The 18,770-nt window shown below is 52.2% G+C and overlaps 9 protein-coding genes across 9 annotated transcripts; 7 read left to right on the forward strand and 2 right to left on the reverse strand.

Annotated features, from left to right (window-relative positions):
• Positions 1–35: 35 nt before the first annotated feature.
• DL89DRAFT_221485 (uncharacterized protein) lies at positions 36–1,604 on the forward strand (the record flags this gene model as incomplete). Its single annotated transcript, XM_040884520.1, has 1 exon — positions 36–1,604. One exon carries the CDS (start codon positions 36–38, stop codon positions 1,602–1,604), a length of 1,569 nt encoding a protein of 522 aa, XP_040745613.1.
• On the reverse strand, positions 1,380–2,979 carry DL89DRAFT_265814 (uncharacterized protein). The gene has a single exon (XM_040886831.1). The coding sequence runs from the start codon at positions 2,918–2,920 to the stop codon at positions 1,778–1,780; it is 1,143 nt and encodes a 380-aa protein (XP_040745614.1). The 5' UTR covers positions 2,921–2,979; the 3' UTR covers positions 1,380–1,777.
• A 221-nt stretch (positions 2,980–3,200) lies between these two features.
• Positions 3,201–4,191, forward strand: DL89DRAFT_244534 (ubiquitin-conjugating enzyme; the record flags this gene model as incomplete). The annotated part of the gene is made up of 4 exons (XM_040885066.1): positions 3,201–3,279; positions 3,514–3,612; positions 3,757–3,940; positions 4,052–4,191. The coding sequence occupies exons 1-4, from the start codon at positions 3,256–3,258 to the stop codon at positions 4,189–4,191; spliced, it is 447 nt and encodes a 148-aa protein (XP_040745615.1). The 5' UTR covers positions 3,201–3,255.
• Positions 4,192–4,340: 149 nt separating this feature from the next.
• DL89DRAFT_265816 (uncharacterized protein) lies at positions 4,341–4,648 on the forward strand (the record flags this gene model as incomplete). Its single annotated transcript, XM_040886832.1, has 1 exon — positions 4,341–4,648. A coding segment is annotated over exon 1 (169 nt), but the record flags the coding sequence as incomplete, so codon positions are not given.
• A 213-nt stretch (positions 4,649–4,861) lies between these two features.
• DL89DRAFT_265818 (uncharacterized protein) lies at positions 4,862–5,602 on the forward strand. The gene is made up of 2 exons (XM_040886833.1): positions 4,862–4,920; positions 5,051–5,602. Exons 1-2 carry the CDS (start codon positions 4,895–4,897, stop codon positions 5,499–5,501), a joined length of 477 nt encoding a protein of 158 aa, XP_040745617.1. The 5' UTR covers positions 4,862–4,894; the 3' UTR covers positions 5,502–5,602.
• Positions 5,603–6,768: 1,166 nt separating this feature from the next.
• Positions 6,769–7,628, forward strand: DL89DRAFT_312026 (uncharacterized protein; the record flags this gene model as incomplete). The annotated part of the gene is made up of 1 exon (XM_040890981.1): positions 6,769–7,628. The coding sequence occupies one exon, from the start codon at positions 6,769–6,771 to the stop codon at positions 7,588–7,590; it is 822 nt and encodes a 273-aa protein (XP_040745618.1). The 3' UTR covers positions 7,591–7,628.
• Positions 7,629–9,158: 1,530 nt separating this feature from the next.
• DL89DRAFT_265820 (uncharacterized protein) lies at positions 9,159–10,931 on the forward strand. The gene has a single exon (XM_040886834.1). The coding sequence runs from the start codon at positions 9,244–9,246 to the stop codon at positions 10,906–10,908; it is 1,665 nt and encodes a 554-aa protein (XP_040745619.1). The 5' UTR covers positions 9,159–9,243; the 3' UTR covers positions 10,909–10,931.
• A 3,916-nt stretch (positions 10,932–14,847) lies between these two features.
• Positions 14,848–17,396, forward strand: DL89DRAFT_265822 (nucleotide-diphospho-sugar transferase). The gene is made up of 2 exons (XM_040886835.1): positions 14,848–15,764; positions 15,818–17,396. Exons 1-2 carry the CDS (start codon positions 14,888–14,890, stop codon positions 17,329–17,331), a joined length of 2,391 nt encoding a protein of 796 aa, XP_040745620.1. The 5' UTR covers positions 14,848–14,887; the 3' UTR covers positions 17,332–17,396.
• Positions 17,397–17,556: 160 nt separating this feature from the next.
• DL89DRAFT_244539 (uncharacterized protein) lies at positions 17,557–18,699 on the reverse strand (the record flags this gene model as incomplete). The annotated part of the gene is made up of 3 exons (XM_040885067.1): positions 17,557–17,925; positions 18,034–18,112; positions 18,248–18,699. The coding sequence occupies 3 exons, from the start codon at positions 18,697–18,699 to the stop codon at positions 17,557–17,559; spliced, it is 900 nt and encodes a 299-aa protein (XP_040745621.1).
• Positions 18,700–18,770: the final 71 nt, after the last annotated feature.

Below are 18,770 nucleotides of genomic sequence, written 5' to 3' on the forward strand. Positions count from 1 at the left end.
ACGAGTCTGACGTCTATGAGTACTCTGACGACGACATGGAGGACCTCGGCAGCGATAGCGGTGTCCAGAGCCAGCCTGACAAGGGCAAGGGCACGGCGGACGACGAGGATGGAGCCACACAGGACTACGGCGATACGTACGACTTTGACGACGACGACGAGTTCTTCGGCATGGACGACAGCGGATTCGAGCCTGTGGTGAGCAGCCGCGACCAGCGCAAGCCCTGGGAGGTCGAGTACCATGTGCATGACGCCCATGGTCTGCACGACAAGCAGGAGGCTATGATTAATCGACTGGTGCCGGTGCTGTCGGTGTCCAAGGACATCACGACGATTCTGCTTCGCAACAGCCAGTGGAAGGAAGAGTCGTTGGTCGAGCGCTACTTGTCAGACCCCGACAAGACCATTCGCGACGCTGGCATGTTCCCAAATGCGCCCGCGCCCGAACTCAAGACAGGTAACGAGGACTTTACATGCGAAATCTGCTACTGCGACGGGCCTGAGGAAGTGTACCTGGGGCTGGGCTGCGGGCATGCATTCTGCACAGACTGCTACGTGACATACTTGACCGGCAAGGTCCTCGAGGGCATGTCATGGCGCATCCGCTGCCCTGGCGCCAAGTGCAAGGCGCTGGTGGGCGAGCAGGCGGCGCGGCTACTGCTTGCGAATGAGCCCAAGATCTTGGAGCGGTACGAGGACAACCTGACGCGCAGCTTTGTCAACGACCTGGACTCGTTCACGTGGTGCCCGGCGCCAAACTGCGAGTATGGCATCGAGTGTCATGTACCCAAGTCGGCGTGGGCGACGATCGTGCCGACGGTGCACTGCCGGTGCGGCAAGGCGTTCTGCTTCGGGTGCAATATGGACGACCATATGCCGGCGCCGTGCTTCCTCGTCGAAAAGTGGCTGCAAAAGTGCAAGGACGACTCGGAGACATCCAACTGGCTCAAGGCCAACACAAAGGAGTGCACCAAGTGCAAGGCCACCATCGAGAAGAACGGCGGCTGCAACCATATGACGTGCCGCAAGTGTGCACACGAGTTCTGCTGGGTATGCATGGGCCCGTGGACCGAGCACCAGCAGGCGTACTACCAGTGCAACCGCTACAACGAGGATTCGAGCAAGAACGCCCGCGACTCCATCTCCAAGTCGCGCGCCCTGCTGGAGCGCTACCTGCACTACTACTCGCGCTTCAGCAACCACGAGCGAAGCGCCAAGCTGGCCCGCCGTCTGCTGACCACCACCGAGACCAACATGGAGCAGATGCAGCGCAACTCGTCCATGTCCTGGATTGAGGTGCAGTTCCTGAGCGCTGCCGTCGACATGCTGAGCGCCTGCCGCGCCACCCTCAAATGGTCGTACGTGCTGGCCTACTACATGGAGTCCGACAACCAGAAGCTGATCTTTGAGAACAACCAGTCTGACCTCGAGATGGCCACCGAGACGCTCAACGAGCTGGTCGAGAACCCCGTGCACGAGCGCACTATTGAGGAGGCCAAGCGTCTGATCATTGACAAGACCCAGTACGTCAAGACCCGGTGGGAGACGCTGCTGCGCGACACCGCCCAGGGCCTGCAGGAGAACAGGTGGAAGTTCCAGGACTAAGTGCAGGCTGTTGTGTATGTATACGTTATCATCCCTATGTACCACCCTGGAAGCGTGCTCGCGTGCTGGGTAATGCTGGCGAGCATGGCCGTTCCGGGTGCCCGAAGCTTTTATTCTTCTTTGTTCTCTCTTTCTACAGCAGCAACAGAAATAAACATATCCACCGTGCTCACTCATATCTCCAGGTCGTCGTCAGGATCGTCCGAGTCCCAGTCGTCCTCGTCGTCGAGCTGGTAGTGGATCTCGCCGCCCGAGCTGCCCTCGTCCATCTGGGCGTCAGTGTACGGCAGCACGACGCTGGCCTTGTCTTCCTTCTGCTTGTCTGTCAGTGTCAGGTTGAACGACAGGTTCGCAGTCGGATCCGTCTGCTGCTGCTGCTGCTGCTGCTGCTGGTGGTGGTTCTGCTTCTCCTTTGCAGGCGCCGTCTTTGTCGATGACGTGGTAGTCTGTGTCTTTGTCGGAAGTGGCGCTGCGATAGGCTCAGGCAGCGCGGGGTTGACAATTTCCGACACATCCACATTGGCAAACACCGGCCTTCCCTTTACAGCTTCGAACGAGACCACCTCGACGCCTACCTTGCCCGACTGTCTCCGCTGCTCGAACCTCAGCAGGCAGCGGTGCGGGTCGTTGTGCGTGAGGGCGAGGAATGGCTTCGGCTTTCCGTCAGAGAACCACCCGGGGCACCAGGACGGCAGCACATCAGTCGGATACACGTCGATGATGGCATCGGCGATATAGCCCAGGGAATTGGCCAGGATCGGCGAGCCGCTCTGCTCCCTGCCGTCCTCGACGTGGCCGGCGAAGGTGTCGCGCGGGTAGCGTGCCAGGATGCGGTGGTTCGTGTCGCTACCAAATGTCTTGGCCATGTGTTTGCGCAAGCTGCGCAGCATCACAAAGGTCGTTGATGTCGACGCCCACAGGAGCTGCTCGAGGCTGTCAATAACCAAAAGACAGCCGCTGCAGCTTCGGCCGACTTGCTCGACTGATGCTCGGATGCGCTGCTCGATTGCAGCAAAGTCGATCTGGCCCGGGCTCTCCTGTCCGGCGAGGAACTGCTCGAGTGACGGCCGGTTGTCGATGATGGCAGTGTGCGGCGAGTGCACGATATCGTCGCTCAGCGAGGATTCGAGGCAGAGCGCGGCTACGCCTAGCCCACGGTCCAGGCCCTCGCGCACCAGGCACTCGAGCAGAGCCAGCGATGTCTGCTGCGCCGTCTCGGACAGGACAACTAGCGGGGCGGCGAACTGCTGGAATGTGGCGATCTTGCGGATGGCCAAGCCGTTGGAGGGTATCGGGCGACTGTCTGCCATGGCCATGGGAAAGCTTGTGTGTGTCAGAGATGGAAACAGTTGGTGGCGAGCGACTATCCCTGTGCGCATAGAACGGCTCAGAATGATGGTGCCCTGCTGCCCTGCTGCCCATTGCCTGAGCACTGTGCGGGAAAATTGTGGGCAGCGGCTAAAAATCACCAGATCAGCACAGGGGCATGACTGGCCCAGACTTGTGTGCCGCCGGACGGGCATACAGGCTGCGAGGGCGCCGCCGGGTGGAAAAAAGCGGTTTTCTCCTTTTCATTTGCTTTTTTTTCCACATTTTCTCAAGTAGACAAAAAAGTTACCAAAACCACTCACTTTTTCTTCACCAATCGACCATGGCTCTCAAGCGGATTAACAAGGTAAGCATTGCGCTTTACTCCACATTCAGTTCAGCATGCTGCGCTGGAACCCTGCAGAACACCGCCGAGTGTTCCAATGCGCAGATGCGGGCCATTACAAATCCAGCTCTGCATGCTGCCCCACCCACGGCCAATTTCGCACTATTCCTATTGCGCGCAGTGGCAGGCCCCGACACCAATGCACCCGAGCACTTTTCCCTATGCCCTAAAATGTGCCAAATGCAATGACTGTAGGAACTCAAGGATCTCGGCCGCGACCCACCCTCATCGTGCAGTGCTGGACCAATTCAAGATGGCGAGTTTTTCCACTGGCAGGCAACCATCATGGGCCCGGTAAGTGTTGGCAGCTTCACGTCGCCTCGTCGCTTTGACACGGCCGTGGGCTTTTCGGTGCCGAGTGCGTCTGACGCCTGTTTACTAATGTGCCCACTCCCGTGACCCTCGACCCATTTTCGCCTTGTCCCTTTCCACCTGTAGAGCGACAGCCCGTACTCAGGAGGAGTGTACTTCCTGAACATCCACTTCCCGACCGACTACCCGTTCAAGCCGCCAAAGGTCAACTTCACAACCAGGATCTATCACCCCAACATCAACAGCAACGGCAGCATCTGCCTCGACATCCTCAGGGATCAATGGTCGCCAGCCCTGACCGTTTCCAAAGGTAAGCACAGAATGAACCGGCCCCCTGCCTCCCATCGCGTTTTACGTGTGTTACATCATTGCCATTGCTATCTGGTCGCTGCATACTAACCCACCCACGATCGCACTATAGTTCTCCTGTCTATCTGCTCGATGCTGACTGACCCGAACCCCGACGATCCCTTGGTGCCCGAGATTGCCCACATCTACAAGACCGATCGTGCTCGCTACGAGGCCACTGCGCGCGAATGGACCCGCAAGTACGCGATGTAAGAAGGAAAAGACGCCGTTGCCTTTTTGCTCGCCATAACAAGTGTAGTAGTCTCTTTGGTTGGTTGTGCTTATGAATCTTATTACAAACAACTCTGATTTCATCTCTTCTCGCCCCAATGGGTATGCCCTGGCTGTCTGGAGACCCGGGTGCCTGGCGTGCTCCGGCCGGGACGCATTGAACCGCGCGGCGGGTCGTATGGCTCCAGCGAGTCAGTTTTGTGAGCGGAGCTCGTCGATCTCGTCCGAGGAATTCCCATGTTTGACTTGAGCGGTCGCGCGCTGAGTGGCCTTTCACATGCGGCGAAATCCGCCTTCTCTCGATGGGCTCAGCAGGATCGTCACATGGGCATGCTTGAGCAGCCCAAGCGTGGTATTATTAAGTGGCAAAAAAAACGCAGTCCTCCCGTACGCTGCGACTTCTTAAAAGGAGACGCCTGCCCGACGACAACGCTGCCGCCCCCTTTTCCTTCATTATCTCTGTCGACTTTCTGTTAATAATCTTTTCTCTCTTCTTGTACTTTTCCCCTTCTTGTCGCGCGCAGAGCCTGTACTATTTTTCCCGTTCGCCAACGCAAGATAAGCAATGGACGCTCTCAACAACTTTGTGCTCGACCCGCGGTTCCACGACGTGCTGTCCCTGGTCAAGGGTTTCAGAAACGGCGTGGTCTACGGCACAAAAGTCCGGTTCCCGCATGCCCTTGTCATGACGCTTTTGTTCCGCAACGGCAGGTAGGTGCTTTATGCACGTTGCCCCCAGGGCAGAGTTCGCACGCTAACAGGCGGGCCATTGCTGAGGCCGTAGGGTTTCTGTGATAACGCCTTGATCGCTAAATCAACGCGCTGTGCTTTTACTCTGTAGCGCCAAGGACAAGATCGTAGCAATCCTGAGTGCCACCAGGCAGCACGCGCGCGGACTCGCATTCTTTGTGACCATCTACAAATCGCTGATGCTTTTGCAGCGCAAGATGGCGGCATCGGGCAAGAATACCGACCTGCACACGTTTATTGCCGGGTTCATTGGCGGCTACTTTGTGTTTGGCGAGAAGACCAGCGTCAACCAGCAAATCATCTTGTACCTGTTTTCGCGCGTAGCAATGGGCCTGGTCAACACAATCATGAAGAACACCAACACGCAGGCGCCGCCAAAGTCGTTTGCCCTGTTCGCAGCGCTGTGCTGGGGTATTGTCATGGTGCTGTTCCGCCGCGACAAGTCGACACTGCAGAACTCGCTGAAGAACTCGATGACATATTTGTATGAGGATTCGAACAGCTGGACGTCGCTGAAGACACTGCTGTGGCACAACAAGTAAGCGGAGAGGCTGGAAATCAGTGTTCTGATTGGAGAATAACGGCTGTGTGGGTCGCTGGCGGGTCTGCGCTCACACTTAGTCTAATTAGTTCAATAGAAACTATCGCAATTTACACATGATTGTAATTCCCGTCTTGCCTAATGCACACAGATAGCGCAATGCTGATGGATGGTGTCTATATGGCAGGCGACTGTCCAGAGATGGGTGATGTCATCGAATATATCGCACTAGGCTGAATGGTGATGGCTGCTTAATCCAGGAATGTCCAGCTGATCATGAGATGATATGGCTATGCAAACCCCAAGAAACTACTAACCTGGGTATTCCTGCATCTTAAGCTGGGTCATATCCGCGTTAAATGCATTGGTAGTCATGGAGACACATTTTGATGCACACCAAGGAGACAAAGGGCTCCATGCCGCACTCTATAGGCCACCCCTTGCGCCTACTTGCTGTTGTGCACTAGCTCTCTTAGACACAGATTGGTGATGGCAGTAGGAACCACAGACTCGCCATCCTTGGCTGTCAAACTACACGGTGGGGAACAACCACACACCATACATCTGCGAATGTCAGGCATCCTGGAGGTTGCTAGATTCTCTCTCCAAAGGGATTTTGTTTAGAGAAAGGGACAATTCTTCTCAGCAACGCGGCTCACATTTCCATGCGTCAGTGAAGCTTAGGATATGGAGTTTGCATGAGTGTATCCCCCTTTAGACTTCAAGCTCAGCTGTACCTTTGCACTGCTGTGATCCAGACAATTTCCAACCTTACTGCTCCTTTCTCCGAGTTTTTGCCGGAGTAGTGGAGACGAGGAAGCCAAGCTTGCCAAGCCCTCGTCCACGTTGCTCCTGGGTATTGAGGGTGTGGGAGCCGTTCTCAGTCCAGCCGAAAAGGAAAATTAACCGATCTAGCTACCGTGTTTAGCCACAGCGTTCCGCTTGATTGGCATTGACTTTCATTGCCAAGGCTCTTGATATGCCAGCCTGTTACACCTTGGGTTTCAAAAAAATATTCACTATTCAACCTGATTTGTGCCGACGCATATGTGCACAAGCAAACAAAACTTTTTCCAAACAGTGCATTCCACCTCTCGATCTTCTTGGAACTAATCTCCAGAGGCGCTGCTCCACAGCTCGGGTGCGTTTGGCAGACTTCCATCTAGCACCAGCCAGCTATAAATCCACTGTTGCCACACAGCACCTCCTACTTCCCTTCATACACCCAGCATTTATCCTTCTTCAGCAGCTTTCTACATAATCAAAGAATGACTGATGTCTCGTTTGGAACTGCAGTTTCCATCCCACAGTATTACCCAAGCAAGGGTGCAGCGTACGGAGTCGCCTCACTATTCTTCGTCCTAGGCTTGATATTGCTATTTGAGGGCCGGCGCGCGCAGAAACATCGTCTTACATGCATCGGTGTTCTCATTGCAATGATGCTGGGAGGTGCTTTTGTCGCCCGCGGTATCTTCATTAAAAATCAGATGCGGGATGCCAAGTCATTCACCACATTCAGCGTGCTCAACAGCATTGCTCCTAACTTTATCAATCTCGTCAACTGCCTTCTGCTGGTTAATATGCTCAAGTCCTTGGTCCATGGGCCGTCCCGTAAGGCAATAATTGGGTTCCGCGTGTTTGCCATCGTCATGTCGGTAACCTTTAGTGCACTGTCAGGAGCCGGATCTGGGCTAATGCAGGATACTGCGTCTCTAGACCAGCTCAAGACTGCATCAAACTTGCTCAAGGCTAGTATTGCCGGACAAGTCGCCAACAATGCGGTGGTGGTGCTATCCACCAACTTCTTCTTGGCCAAGTACGCTGAGGCTCGCACAAAACCAGAATGGTATGCAAACATTTGCATCGGCGGATTTTTGATCTTGCTGCGCAACATCTTCAAGCTCGTTACCATGTTCTGCCCGCAGGTCACATTTATGGTGACCAACGAAGCTGCCTGGTACTGTGTCGACCCGATGCTGAGCATGCTGGTACTATTGACATGGGTGGTTTTAGATATGCCGCGTCGTTGCCAGCCACCAGTTCAGTCAGCCCAGTACCAGCAGCAGACCGATACGAACCCTAAATCCTAGTTATATTTAATTTGTTGCCGAATAATACTGTATCCTGCTACTAGACTTATAGCCCTTTGATATACGGTTCCAGGTTCGATTTTACCAACACTTTTAAGATATATTTGACAATTAGATCTGAATCCATTTGCTAAAAGAAAGGACATTATTTTAGGCATTCACAGAGCGAGACACGCATACTCGCTGTGAGGCTCAAAAGAGCATGTATCCTTTCAACAAATCAAAAACGTCCTAGCAGACGATCGGGCACATTGGACTATGAAATCTTGTACAGAGAGTGAAGTAGAAAGATATAATAGAGATACCGCACACGTTGTTTACCTGCCTTGAATGTCCCAGAAAAGCTAGCGAATCCAAAAGCACAGTGTGCAACATTGAGTTAGGAACGCATAAGTTGGTTGTTTACTTTGATCACACCAAATATGCTGAAAGAGAGCGAAAAGGATGAAAACATCCCGTTCACGATTGCCCTTCCATTGTCAGTCAACATAAGGTGTGTTCGACATGCAACACCCCCTTTCCCCTCATCCAAGCCCTGTCATTTAGGATTGGTAGGGGAACTAGTTGGCTCTTGGGCATGCAGTCGCTCCTCCCTCTTCTTCTCCCATCTCCACACTCTGACATTCTCTCTATCTCGCTGGGTAAGGACAATTGGATGATAATTGGAAACCAAAATGCAGCGATACACATGACACCAGAGTAGAATGGCTCACCAACCCTATGTCTGGTTGAAGTTTTGCTATTGCAAAGGAGAAACAGGAATGGGGAGAGGTCATCAGAATGTCTGGCCATGATCGAGCTCGGTGTAGAAGGGAAACTGCCAATCCAGATGCAGCCAGTTAATATTGTTGACAATATGATTGCAGCAACCGCCAGAAGCAAGGGGAAGTGGGTGAAGGCTGCTCATAACATACAGGATGTGATCTCAGTGTTCTTTATTCAGAACTTGTGTGCTCGTCAGAGTTGCTGATAGCTATTTCTCAAGAGCAAGGGGTGGTATCCAAGGGCTATGTGATAATCGTTAGCTTGGAAGAGAGGTCAGACCCATATATAACATAGGCAGTATTTGGCTCATTGCAAAGCCGGCCTTCAGAAAAGCTCATCAGAGTAGTGGTTGGTAAAAAGTATTAACTACACTGTTTTTTTGCGACCACCTACAAAGTATACTTCAACATCAGCCTTTTGTGGCCTGCTGCACCTCAATTCAGCACTGGCAGCATACCTGTCATATGGGCACTTCCTCTGGTCATGGCATTTGGCGCTGCAGATGCTGCGATGCAAGACTGCAGGAAAGAGGAGTGGGCAATTTGCAAGCGAGAATCTGTCTGCAGGTCTAGAACAAACACCTCCCGTGCAGCTGCTGAACACGAGTGCCATATCATGTGGTCAGCAGGCAGACAAAATACAGGAGAGGAGAGAAGGATGCAAGCATCTAGCTGCTGGAAGGGGCAGAAAATTGACTATGAGGCGCCCCAGGTGGACTCGGACAACCCTCGCTTTCCTGAAAGGTTAAATGAGGTCTCTGAAGGGGGTTCTGGTAAAATCCTCCATCCCTACTTTTCTTCAAACTATTTGGCGCTTATTTATTCCACATATACTCGCAGCCTGCCAATCTTCGGTACTGCCCGTCGCTTATATTACTCGCGCTATATTATGTTCGACTTTTATCACAATAAGCCTGCGGAGATGATGAAGCCGCTCGTGGAGAAGGAGTGTGAGAAGGTGCTCTACCCCACCTCAACCGCCAGGGCCTACAACGAATTTATCGAATTCTATGACAGCTTTAAAGAGTACCGGCCCCTCATTCCCATTTGTATGTATACCGTCCTTATTTTGGAGTGCTTTGTGGAGTGCTGGTGCAACACGGGCTCATGCGCTAAGGACCATGGGAGGCAGTGGTTCACAAATTTCATCTTTCTTGCCACATTGCAAAAACTGGATCACATTATTGAATTTCGATTTGTGATGCTCAACGAGTGCCCTAGCAACCTTAACATGGACGCGATTTTTAAGAGAATCGGTATGCACAGATCTGTTCTTTCAAACGTACGATTGATTGCTTTTATTGGAAAAGGCATTTTCGAGGCCAGTAGGTCACAGCCGATGGCACTGGCTGATTCTGAAGCCACACGCACTGCTGAACACATTCTCAGTGTCTGTCCGAATACGACAAGTCTGGTATACAATACTCATCACACCTTAATCTCATCTGCGGGGGTTATTCGAGATATTCCAGGTGTCGGATTTGAGATAATTAAAAGGCTCTATGTTGCTCTTCTACCTCGCCTCACAGCCGTTCAAATCCTCCGCCCGTTCCCGAACGTACCAAACATGGCATTCGCTTGGAACTTGACGAAACTAGTTATTAATCACGCCCTTATTCCTGAACTTACCCATCTGCCGAGGATTCCAGTTGACTGTCTTACCCGCGTCGAGATATACGGTATTCAGCGTGTGCCAAATTGGAGAATCTTTGAGACAGCCCCTGGTAACAAACTTGTTTTCCCGTGTCTTGAAAAGATCACCCTGCAGTACAGCACTCCTGACCGAAGTAGTGTGCAGCCCACAAACAGCCAGTTCACGACCATATTCCCAGAAGATATCCGAGTGGAAGTTCCAGGACTATCTAATGCCGATGTTGCCTTCCAGAAATATTTTGCTCCTCGCTCCATCCAGCTACTATCGATTTATGAGGACCCTAGGGCTTTTGAGTCCCTTAATCTGGACATTTTGAAGTGTGCGCGTTCCGTACATATCTCCTATCGAGATGAGCGCCTCGATCCAAATATCCGATACAACTGCCAAGGGATATATTCGCTCTACGCCAGGTATAATAACTGGATTACTGGTGCACGTTTTGACAATATTCCCTCCCCACTTCCACTAACTATCAACTGGATCAGTCTCGAATGGCTTGACATAACCGCCAATATCGCCGATGTGAAGAGCATTTGTAACATCATACATCAGCTCAGACATCTCCACACCTTCTACCTTAGCTGCTTTTCAATGGACAGGGGCGATTTGAACGACCCCGCCAGAGGCGTGGACTTTGCTGACCAGGACGATATATTCTCAGGGGTCGACACAACTGTCGACAGAATCCACACCTGTATTGGGCTGGCTCTTAGGAAACTACATATCTTCTCTCACAAAAGACTCGATGTGGACGGAATTCTTTGGCTTGTGGGGAGACTACCTTATTTGCAGGAGCTCGGCCTCAACCCTAATTCACTGGATGAGGTTCCGCTGTCGATGTCTCGGAGTGGGATAACGGTGTGTGGATTCAACCCGCACATCGAAGCAATCGACGGGTAGTTTTCTGTGTTTTTCCAATGAACTTACTATTGCTTCTTGCACACAAAATGCGAAAAAATATTGGGAAAATACTTGTCGCTATCGATGCTCTAAAATATTGCCAGTTTTACACATTGCCGCATTTTACATGAGATTGCTGCGAGTTTCTGGTCGGCTTCAGCGGGAACATAAGCCTCCCTTTCAGACACTTCAGTAATACACAGGCGAAAAATCCCTTGTGTGTGGACTTTCAGCGGTTTCGAAACTGGATATGAAAAAAGGTTGTTGCGAAACACCGAGACGCACAAAGTCCTTCAACCCCTCCGAATGAGCAATTAGATACAGCTTTCACTTGAATAGTACACGGGCTGCTCTCCGCAAGGACAGTCGAGCAAAAACAAAAACTGGTATTGCAGCTTCTCACAAGCCACTGGCATCTAGACAACGGAAACATTCTGGATTGTTTTCAGAGGAACAAAACCGTCTGAAGACGACGGTGGCTCAGAAGAAAGCCATTATAAGAGGCAAAGCACAGGTCTGGCATCCTCTTTTCCTTCAACAAACTCTTCTATTCCTTCTATTTCCGTTTGCATTCCTTGTAAATCTGCAGTAGTTGCATTTTTGACTATGTACATAGATAACGCCAATTGCATCCAGCGCTTGTGTGACATTACTACCGAGGCTGAAAGCCAGAACGGGGATCACTATGATACGTTTGGAATTGCCCGCAAGAATTGGTGGGATTAAGTCATTCCACTACTCCAAGTTAGCAATAGATGCCTAGCTATGAGTCAAATGAAGAATTCCTTCTAGGACTCCCATTTAGACTAGTAATATGGTAGTGGGTGTTGTAGCCAGCGGTTAACCGTACTGTAGCCTTTCAGACAGTTTTATTTCAACATTTATAATATAGTTCTTTAATGAGCAAGGATGCTCTATACCCCAAAACGTCAATATCCCAAATACTCGCTCTCTCCGCTATCATACACACTGATGTCATATACCATGTTCAGGACCTTACAGGTGCAATCCTGGAAATACAAAAATCTTGTGGGCGGCAGGTAAATTCAACAAAACAGAGGAACTGAACTTTGCATGGATCAGTGTTTCTCACTGTGACACTGAGCCAGCGTCAAGGACTCCAATATGGTACGGAGACTATGACCTTTGAGCCATGATGTTGCAATGAATTTACAGTGTCACCGAATCACATTCTCAGCGAACTCTTTGAGAAAGCCGAGCAAGCCTTCCAGTTTTGACTAGGAAAAAGTGTTGATCAAGGGCAGCACCTTACCCAGGGACAATGTTTGAAACAGTATGACTTTACCAGACACTTCGGCAGAACAAAAATAGAGTTGTGTGCATTGACGCGCCGACAATGGCGGTGTGTGCCGAGCTTGTGCACATCATGCGACAAGTGATTGACTTTCTGAACACTTTATGCATGCATACAATATTAAAACCTACGATGTTGCTCTTGTTGCAGCAGAGCTCTTCCTGTCTCCAGTGAAAAAGCCTAGTTGCACGGAGTCTGCTGCTACGGAAGTGCGAAGTGCACAGCTTGGTTTCAGCAACTTGGTCTCGGTGAAGTTCGGACTTTGCATTCGCATTTAAGAGGCTAGAGTTCTATACGGAATATCTGACTCGGCGACCACCGCTCTGATACGTGCAATGATATATCATGAGTCTTATTTTAGAGCATAGCCTTCGATGCAGTAAAGCACTTTAGTAGAGATATATGAGAGATACTTTGTGACCAACCCAAGGATCCGGGGTATACTTATAGCCGAACCAAAGTGGGCATGACTCTTAAGGCTGTTCGGTATAGCTTTTGCAAAGTGTGGAGAGGACGAGTGTCTGATATTTGTATACTTTTTCCAGACCGTGAACAATACAGGAAGAGTGCAGTGTTCTGGTCATTGTTTCTGGGACACAGCCTGCTCGAAGAGTGGTGTAAAAGAGCACTATTTTGAGTAGGTTTAGAGTATACTCAGCTCGTTTCTCGCTTCAAGCAGCATCTCTACTCCCTCCATTCCAGTCAACAGTCCTTGCAAATAGGTATAATTTGCATATTTTTAACATGTACATAAATAACATATACATCCAATGCTTGAGAGCCATTCCAGGAGATATTGAATTCCCGACCGCAGATAGGTATCCACATCCCGACCACAAAAGTTATTATCATTTCTGAATTATTTAATATTGCAGGGTTTGCAAGAGGAGTTTCGCTAGAAGCCAAGTAGGTACTATCTTGTCAAAGCTCTTTCTACGTATCAATACAACAGTGCATACTAATTTATCAGACTGGCTTTCTTGTCTTCCTCTACCATTTCATTATTGCTATAATGAACTAAGAAGTGATACATCACAGAACCTCAGTATCTCAAACTGGTGGCCACTGTTTCTGGCTTGCACAGCAATGGTGCGTACTATCTATAGGTGTTTTCACGTGATATCCTGAAAACACAAAAATATTGTGGGCGGCAAGTGAATTCAGCAAAGCAGAGGAATTGAACCTTGCAGGGATCAGTATCTCTCATAGCTACACTGAGATAGCGCCAGACATTCCAAAATGCCATAGTTTCCCTGTCCACTGAGCTATGATATCCCAATTCTATTCTAGTATCGCATAATTTTGCTTGCAGTCGATTTTTGGAAATCCCGAATATATCTTTCTGTCCCGACTAGGAGAAAATGTTTTCCTTAGGTGCGGCATTACCCAAGGACAACATACCAACCATGGTTGCTTTACCAGACACACTTTGGCGGAACGAAAATTGAGCTGCGCGCACTGACTCGCTGACAATGGTACTGTACACAGAAATGGCATGCATGCAGGCAAAAATAAACTTTGTTGCATTTTCTGCATGCATACAATATTAAAATTCAACACTACTCAGCAGTTGCCGAGTTTCACCTGAGACCAATGGAAAGCCTGGCTGCATGGAACCTGCTGATTCGGAAGTGCGAAGTGCACATATTGGCTCCGGTACTTCAGTCTTGGTGAGGTTCGGACAACTCCATATTCACAGTTAAGAAACCAAACCTGTGTTGCACGCAATATCCAACCTGATGGTCACTGCTGTGATATGCACAATGGTGTATCGTATGGATAACCTTTTAAGGCTAAGGCTGTATTGTGCTAATATCGCCTTATTGAGGATATATTCGAGGAAATATGTGACTACTGAAGGAGTCCTTGCCAATACTTTACACCAGGGTTGAGAGAAGATAGCCCCCGAGGCTGTTCGGCGCAGTTTTCGCCAAGTCTGGAGAGGGCGAGTGTCTGAGATCCGTACACTTTCCCTGGCTGTGAGCAATGCTGGAAGGGTGGAGTTTGATGTTCACTGTTTCTGGGACACAGGCTGCTCGAAGAGGGGTGTAGTAATACACCTCTTCTTTTATGTAATGGTAATTCTTGATATGTTTCTCGCTTAAACAAAAACTTCCATTATCTCAATCTCCACACATGCCTTGTAAATAGTTAACATATGTATCTCTCAGAACACTTACATAGATAACGTCAGTTGCATCCAGCACTTGTGTGCCACTACTGCTGGGGTTGAAGACATGTACGTGGAGAGCTTTGCCACTCCTCATCACCTCTATCCTTATTGATACCAATCCGCATCATCGTCCATACTGTACAAGGGTAGCTTGCTCAGATGGCTAGCAGGTCATTCTATGGCTGGGCTCCTGTCTACTAGCACAGCAATGCAGACTAACTAATAAGTGGACAACGCTATATCACTCAGTTGCTGCTTTAAATTGACGCGTCCTATTCTCGGGAATAGAGTCAGACAGCAAGCTGCTCAGCAGGCTTCACATCGGATTTTGCTTACAACCCACCACATCATCGAAGCGACAGTGAAAAATGTGATCAGATCACCGGATCGGGCCGTTTCCAGAAAAGCTGGTCTGCCTGCATTTTTAGCCTGCAGAAATCTCAGCTCTTTTCAATTCAGAACAATACTTTGCCTAGGCTAAATTAAAGAAAATGGCACCCAAGGGAAACGGCGGGAAAGTCGACAGAGAGGAGACACTAAAGGCAGTGGTTCTGGCGGACTCGTTTGACCAGCTCTTCCAGCCGCTGTCGCTGAACAAGCCCCGGTGCCTGCTACCGCTGTGCAATGTGCCCATGATTGAGTACACACTCGAGTTCTTGTCTTCCTCAGGCGTGGACGAAGCGTACATCGTGTGCCAAGCGTATCCAGATAAACTCAAGGCATATATCCGGCAGTCCAAGTGGGCGCGCGGATACTCGCCCATGAAGGTGGTGACCAAGGTGGTGCAGGGGGCAAACTCGGTTGGTGACGCACTGCGCGAAATTGACGGCAGCTCGGTTATCCGGAGCGACTTTATTCTGTGCACAGGCGTTGTTGTGTCGAACATGGATCTGTCGGGTCTTGTTAATGCGCATATGGCAAACAAGCAGAAGGATCGGGACCAGATCATGACCATGCTGCTGCAGGAGGCATCGCCTAGCCATCGTCTGCACGACAAGAGCGACGAATCAGTGTATGTGATGGACCCGAGCAGCAACAAGCTGCTGGCAATCCACTCGTCGCCGACACTGCCGCGGCAGAACTTTATGCGTATCCAGACGGAGGTCATCACTCAGCATGATGAGGTCGAGCTGCGCATGGACCTGGTCGACACGCGTGTTGCTATCTGTTCGCTGGAAGCTCTGGCGCTGTTCACTGAGAACTTTGACTACCAAACAATGCGTCGTGACTTTGTGCACGGCATCCTGACCTCGGATCTGCTGAGCTCAACCATATACGCGCATATTCTGTCGGGCTCCAGCTGCGTGCTGTCGGAGGCTACTGCTGCCAACGCCAGCAGCGGGCCAGCTGCTTCTGGCGGCTGGTCGGGTGCCCCGGCGCTGCGGCCGGCGGGGCTGGTGACGGCGACGACTTGTACGAAGACGGAATCATGCTTTTGGACCACAACGGGTACGCTGCCGGCATCGCCGACACGGCAGCCTACGATGCGATTAGTCGCGATCTGATCGGGCGGTGGGCCTACCCGCTGTGCCCCGACAGCAACCCGGTCGACGGGCCGTCGTACACGTACCACCGCGGCGCAGTCTACAAGGCATCGTCGGTGTTCCTTGGGCGCGAGAGCCGCGTTGAGCACCACGTCGTGCTGGGTCCGAACTCGTATGTGGCAGACTTCGCTACGGTCTCGGACTCTGTGCTTGGCGTGTCGTGCCGCATTGATGAGGGCGCAGTGGTGCGCGGTTCATACCTGTTTGCCGGCTCCACTATCGGCAAGAATTCGGTAGTCGAGCGTGCCATGCTTGGCGAACGCGTCACTGTGCTGGACAATGTCGTGATTGAGCGCGGCTGTATTATCGGCGACGATGTGACGATCGGACCGAACGTGCGGATCAAGGCGTTCACGCGCATTGCCCGCCGCAAGCCGCTAGCCAGCGAGAGCTTCGACGACAGCGACTTTAGCGATTCCGAGGTGGAGATCTCGTCCGACGAAGAGGACGACGAGGACCTCGATGATGCCAGCGTCCGCCAGTCGGATGCCGCACTGGCTGGTACTGTGGGGAAGCCGGCGGATTCGGTGGCCAGTGAGGCATACGACACGCATATCCTCGGCGAGCGTGGTATCGGATTCGTGTGGGAGGCCAATGCTGTCGACTCTGATGACTGGGACGAGGACGACGACGCCGAGGAGGACCCGCGCAACGCGCACCTGCATTGGATCGGCTCGCGGTACAGCGACACAGTTCTGACTGCATCTGAGCTGCGCGACGCACCGCCGTCCGAGGACGAGGTGTCCGACTCGGAGTCAGATATCCTGGAGCTCGACAACACCGATGCCCTGGCATCCGATCTGGCGGGCGTGCACCTGGGGCAGCCGAGCTCCAGCAAGTCGCGCGCCATGCAGGAGGACTTTAGGCGCGAGCTCGAGCTCACGCTCGACCGCTCGCTGTCCGAGAACCACGCAGTGGAGGTGACAGCGCTGGAGATGAACACGCTGCGCATGGCGTTCGACGGGAACCTCGACGAGATGCGGCGCATTGTGGTTGAGAAGGTGCTGCTTCTGGCCGACTTCTCGGCGCTGGCCAGCTCGCTGAAGAAGGTGCTGCAAAAGTGGGGCGACCTGATCAAGCGCAACATTTACTCAAACAGCGACCAGGTCAATGTTGTTGACATTGTCGAGCGCCATTGCGCGCTGTCTGAGGCTGTGCCAGATGACAAGCGTGCCAAGCTGTTTGCGTTGTTTGTCAAGTTCCTGTACGAGCTTGATGTCATTGAGGATCTGACCGTGCTGGCGTGGAACCACAAGGCAGGGAGGGCTGGGCCCGAGGCAGTCAGCGAGGAGCTGGTTCAGGTCATCCAGCCGCTGGTCGAGTGGCTCGAGGAGTCTGACGACGAGTCCGAAGAGGACGACGACGAGGACGACGAGAGCGAGGAGGAGTAAGACATTATTCTTCTTTTATGATAGGGAACAACAGATAGAAAAACAAAACAAAAACAGAGCTGGTTTAGATGTGGAAGGAGGTATAGTGGGGAGAGAAAGAGAAGGGTGTGAGGGATGTTGTAGTGCGGGTGGTGGTGTGGGGTGGTGGTAGAGTAAGGAGGGTGAGGTGGTGGGGCAGGGTTACATTAACATAGCGGGTCAGATAGGGCATGTGGCATGGAGAGGTTAGATAAGAACAAGCTCCAGGGTCCACGTGCGCCTGCACCACAGCTTGAGGTTAATTTGGTGTTCATTGTCGCCAGCATTGACATCCTCGCCCTCCCACCAGCACTTGCGCGCAGGCTTCTTGTAGAACAGCAGCAGCTTCTGGGCTGCAATCATCCTGGCCTGGTCGGCAGTCTCGTCCAGCGGCACACTCAGCAGACTGGTGACAGTGGTGCGGCTCGGCTCTATGCGGCGGCAGCCCCAGCGCGAGTCGCGCGCAAAGCCCGCCAGGCACAGCATGTCAATGAGCTGCTGCTCAATGACCGACGCTGACTGCAGCGCCTGGGTGTGCTCACTGGCGCCCTCGTGGTGGGTGCGCGCGCGCCAGCTCTCGAGATTGCGCTGCATGGTGCGCTCCAGCGGCTCAAACACGCTGTCGTCCTCGACCAGCAGCTCGGCGCACCTTGTCTTGGCCATGTCCAGCGTGAAGCCCTCGACGTTGCTGATGTCGCCCGACGTGCGGCCGCTCTCGGGAATCACAAAATAGTCCAGCTCCTCGCGCAGCACCACCAGTGGGCTGCGGTCCGAGTACACGGCCGTGCGCAGTGTGCGTGCGGGCGCCCCGGCATTTGCCACAAACCGCATGTAGTTTAGCACGGCCGACGACGACGTGCTCTGGGTGTTGGCGTGCGAGCCGCTTGAGAACGACGACATCGAGTCGTTCGGCACCGCTGCCTCGGTGGGCTCCGCCGCAGGCGCTGCCGCTTCGGCGCTGTCCTGCGGCGCCTGCTGTGGCTGCTGCTCGGTGTTGTCGTCAGCAAGCAGGTCGAACTCGAGCATGGTCGAGTATGCGTGCAGGATGTACTCGAGCATGTCCGGGTCAAAGTCCACCCATGCGTGCTCGGCCTCATCGTCGCTGGTTGCCGCCGGGTCGCGGTAGTACGAGTAGTCGTTGTAGCCGCGGATAAGCGACACTAGCCCATTCGGGAACATGGTGCTGAGGAGCGAGTCCGGCAGATGGTTGATGGTTTCGCGGTCAAGCACGAACCGCCGCCCGCGCACGTTCAGCGTCACGCGCGTCGGCCAGTACTCGCTGAGCGAGTCGCCGCTGGGCCGCGGGAAGGCTGTGTTCTGCGACACCGACGTGATTGGCGAGCCAGACATTTATGTGTAGAGGAGGAAAATAAAAGGCGCGCTGAAATTACTGAGGAGAAAAGCAAAAAAAATTACGTGAC

Source organism: Linderina pennispora (genome assembly GCF_002104995.1).
Source record: "Linderina pennispora strain ATCC 12442 chromosome Unknown DL89scaffold_3, whole genome shotgun sequence".
In the NCBI taxonomy this organism is placed as follows: domain Eukaryota; kingdom Fungi; phylum Kickxellomycota; class Kickxellomycetes; order Kickxellales; family Kickxellaceae; genus Linderina; species Linderina pennispora.

What these genes read in the sequence shown, in the direction of transcription:
- DL89DRAFT_265814 (XM_040886831.1), bottom strand. Translation starts at nt 2,920, where the DNA reads ATGGCCATGGCAGACAGTCGCCCGATACCCTCCAACGGCTTGGCCATC.
- DL89DRAFT_265818 (XM_040886833.1), top strand. Translation starts at nt 4,895, where the DNA reads ATGACGCTTTTGTTCCGCAACGGCAG. An exon ending in CTTTTGTTCCGCAACGGCAG is followed by an intron (nt 4,921 to 5,050) that starts GTAGGTGCTTTA and finishes TTTACTCTGTAG; the next exon opens with CGCCAAGGACAAGATCGTAG.
- DL89DRAFT_265820 (XM_040886834.1), top strand. Translation starts at nt 9,244, where the DNA reads ATGTTCGACTTTTATCACAATAAGCCTGCGGAGATGATGAAGCCGCTC.
- DL89DRAFT_265822 (XM_040886835.1), top strand. Translation starts at nt 14,888, where the DNA reads ATGGCACCCAAGGGAAACGGCGGGAAAGTCGACAGAGAGGAGACACTA. An exon ending in TGCTTCTGGCGGCTGGTCGG is followed by an intron (nt 15,765 to 15,817) that starts GTGCCCCGGCGC and finishes ACTTGTACGAAG; the next exon opens with ACGGAATCATGCTTTTGGAC.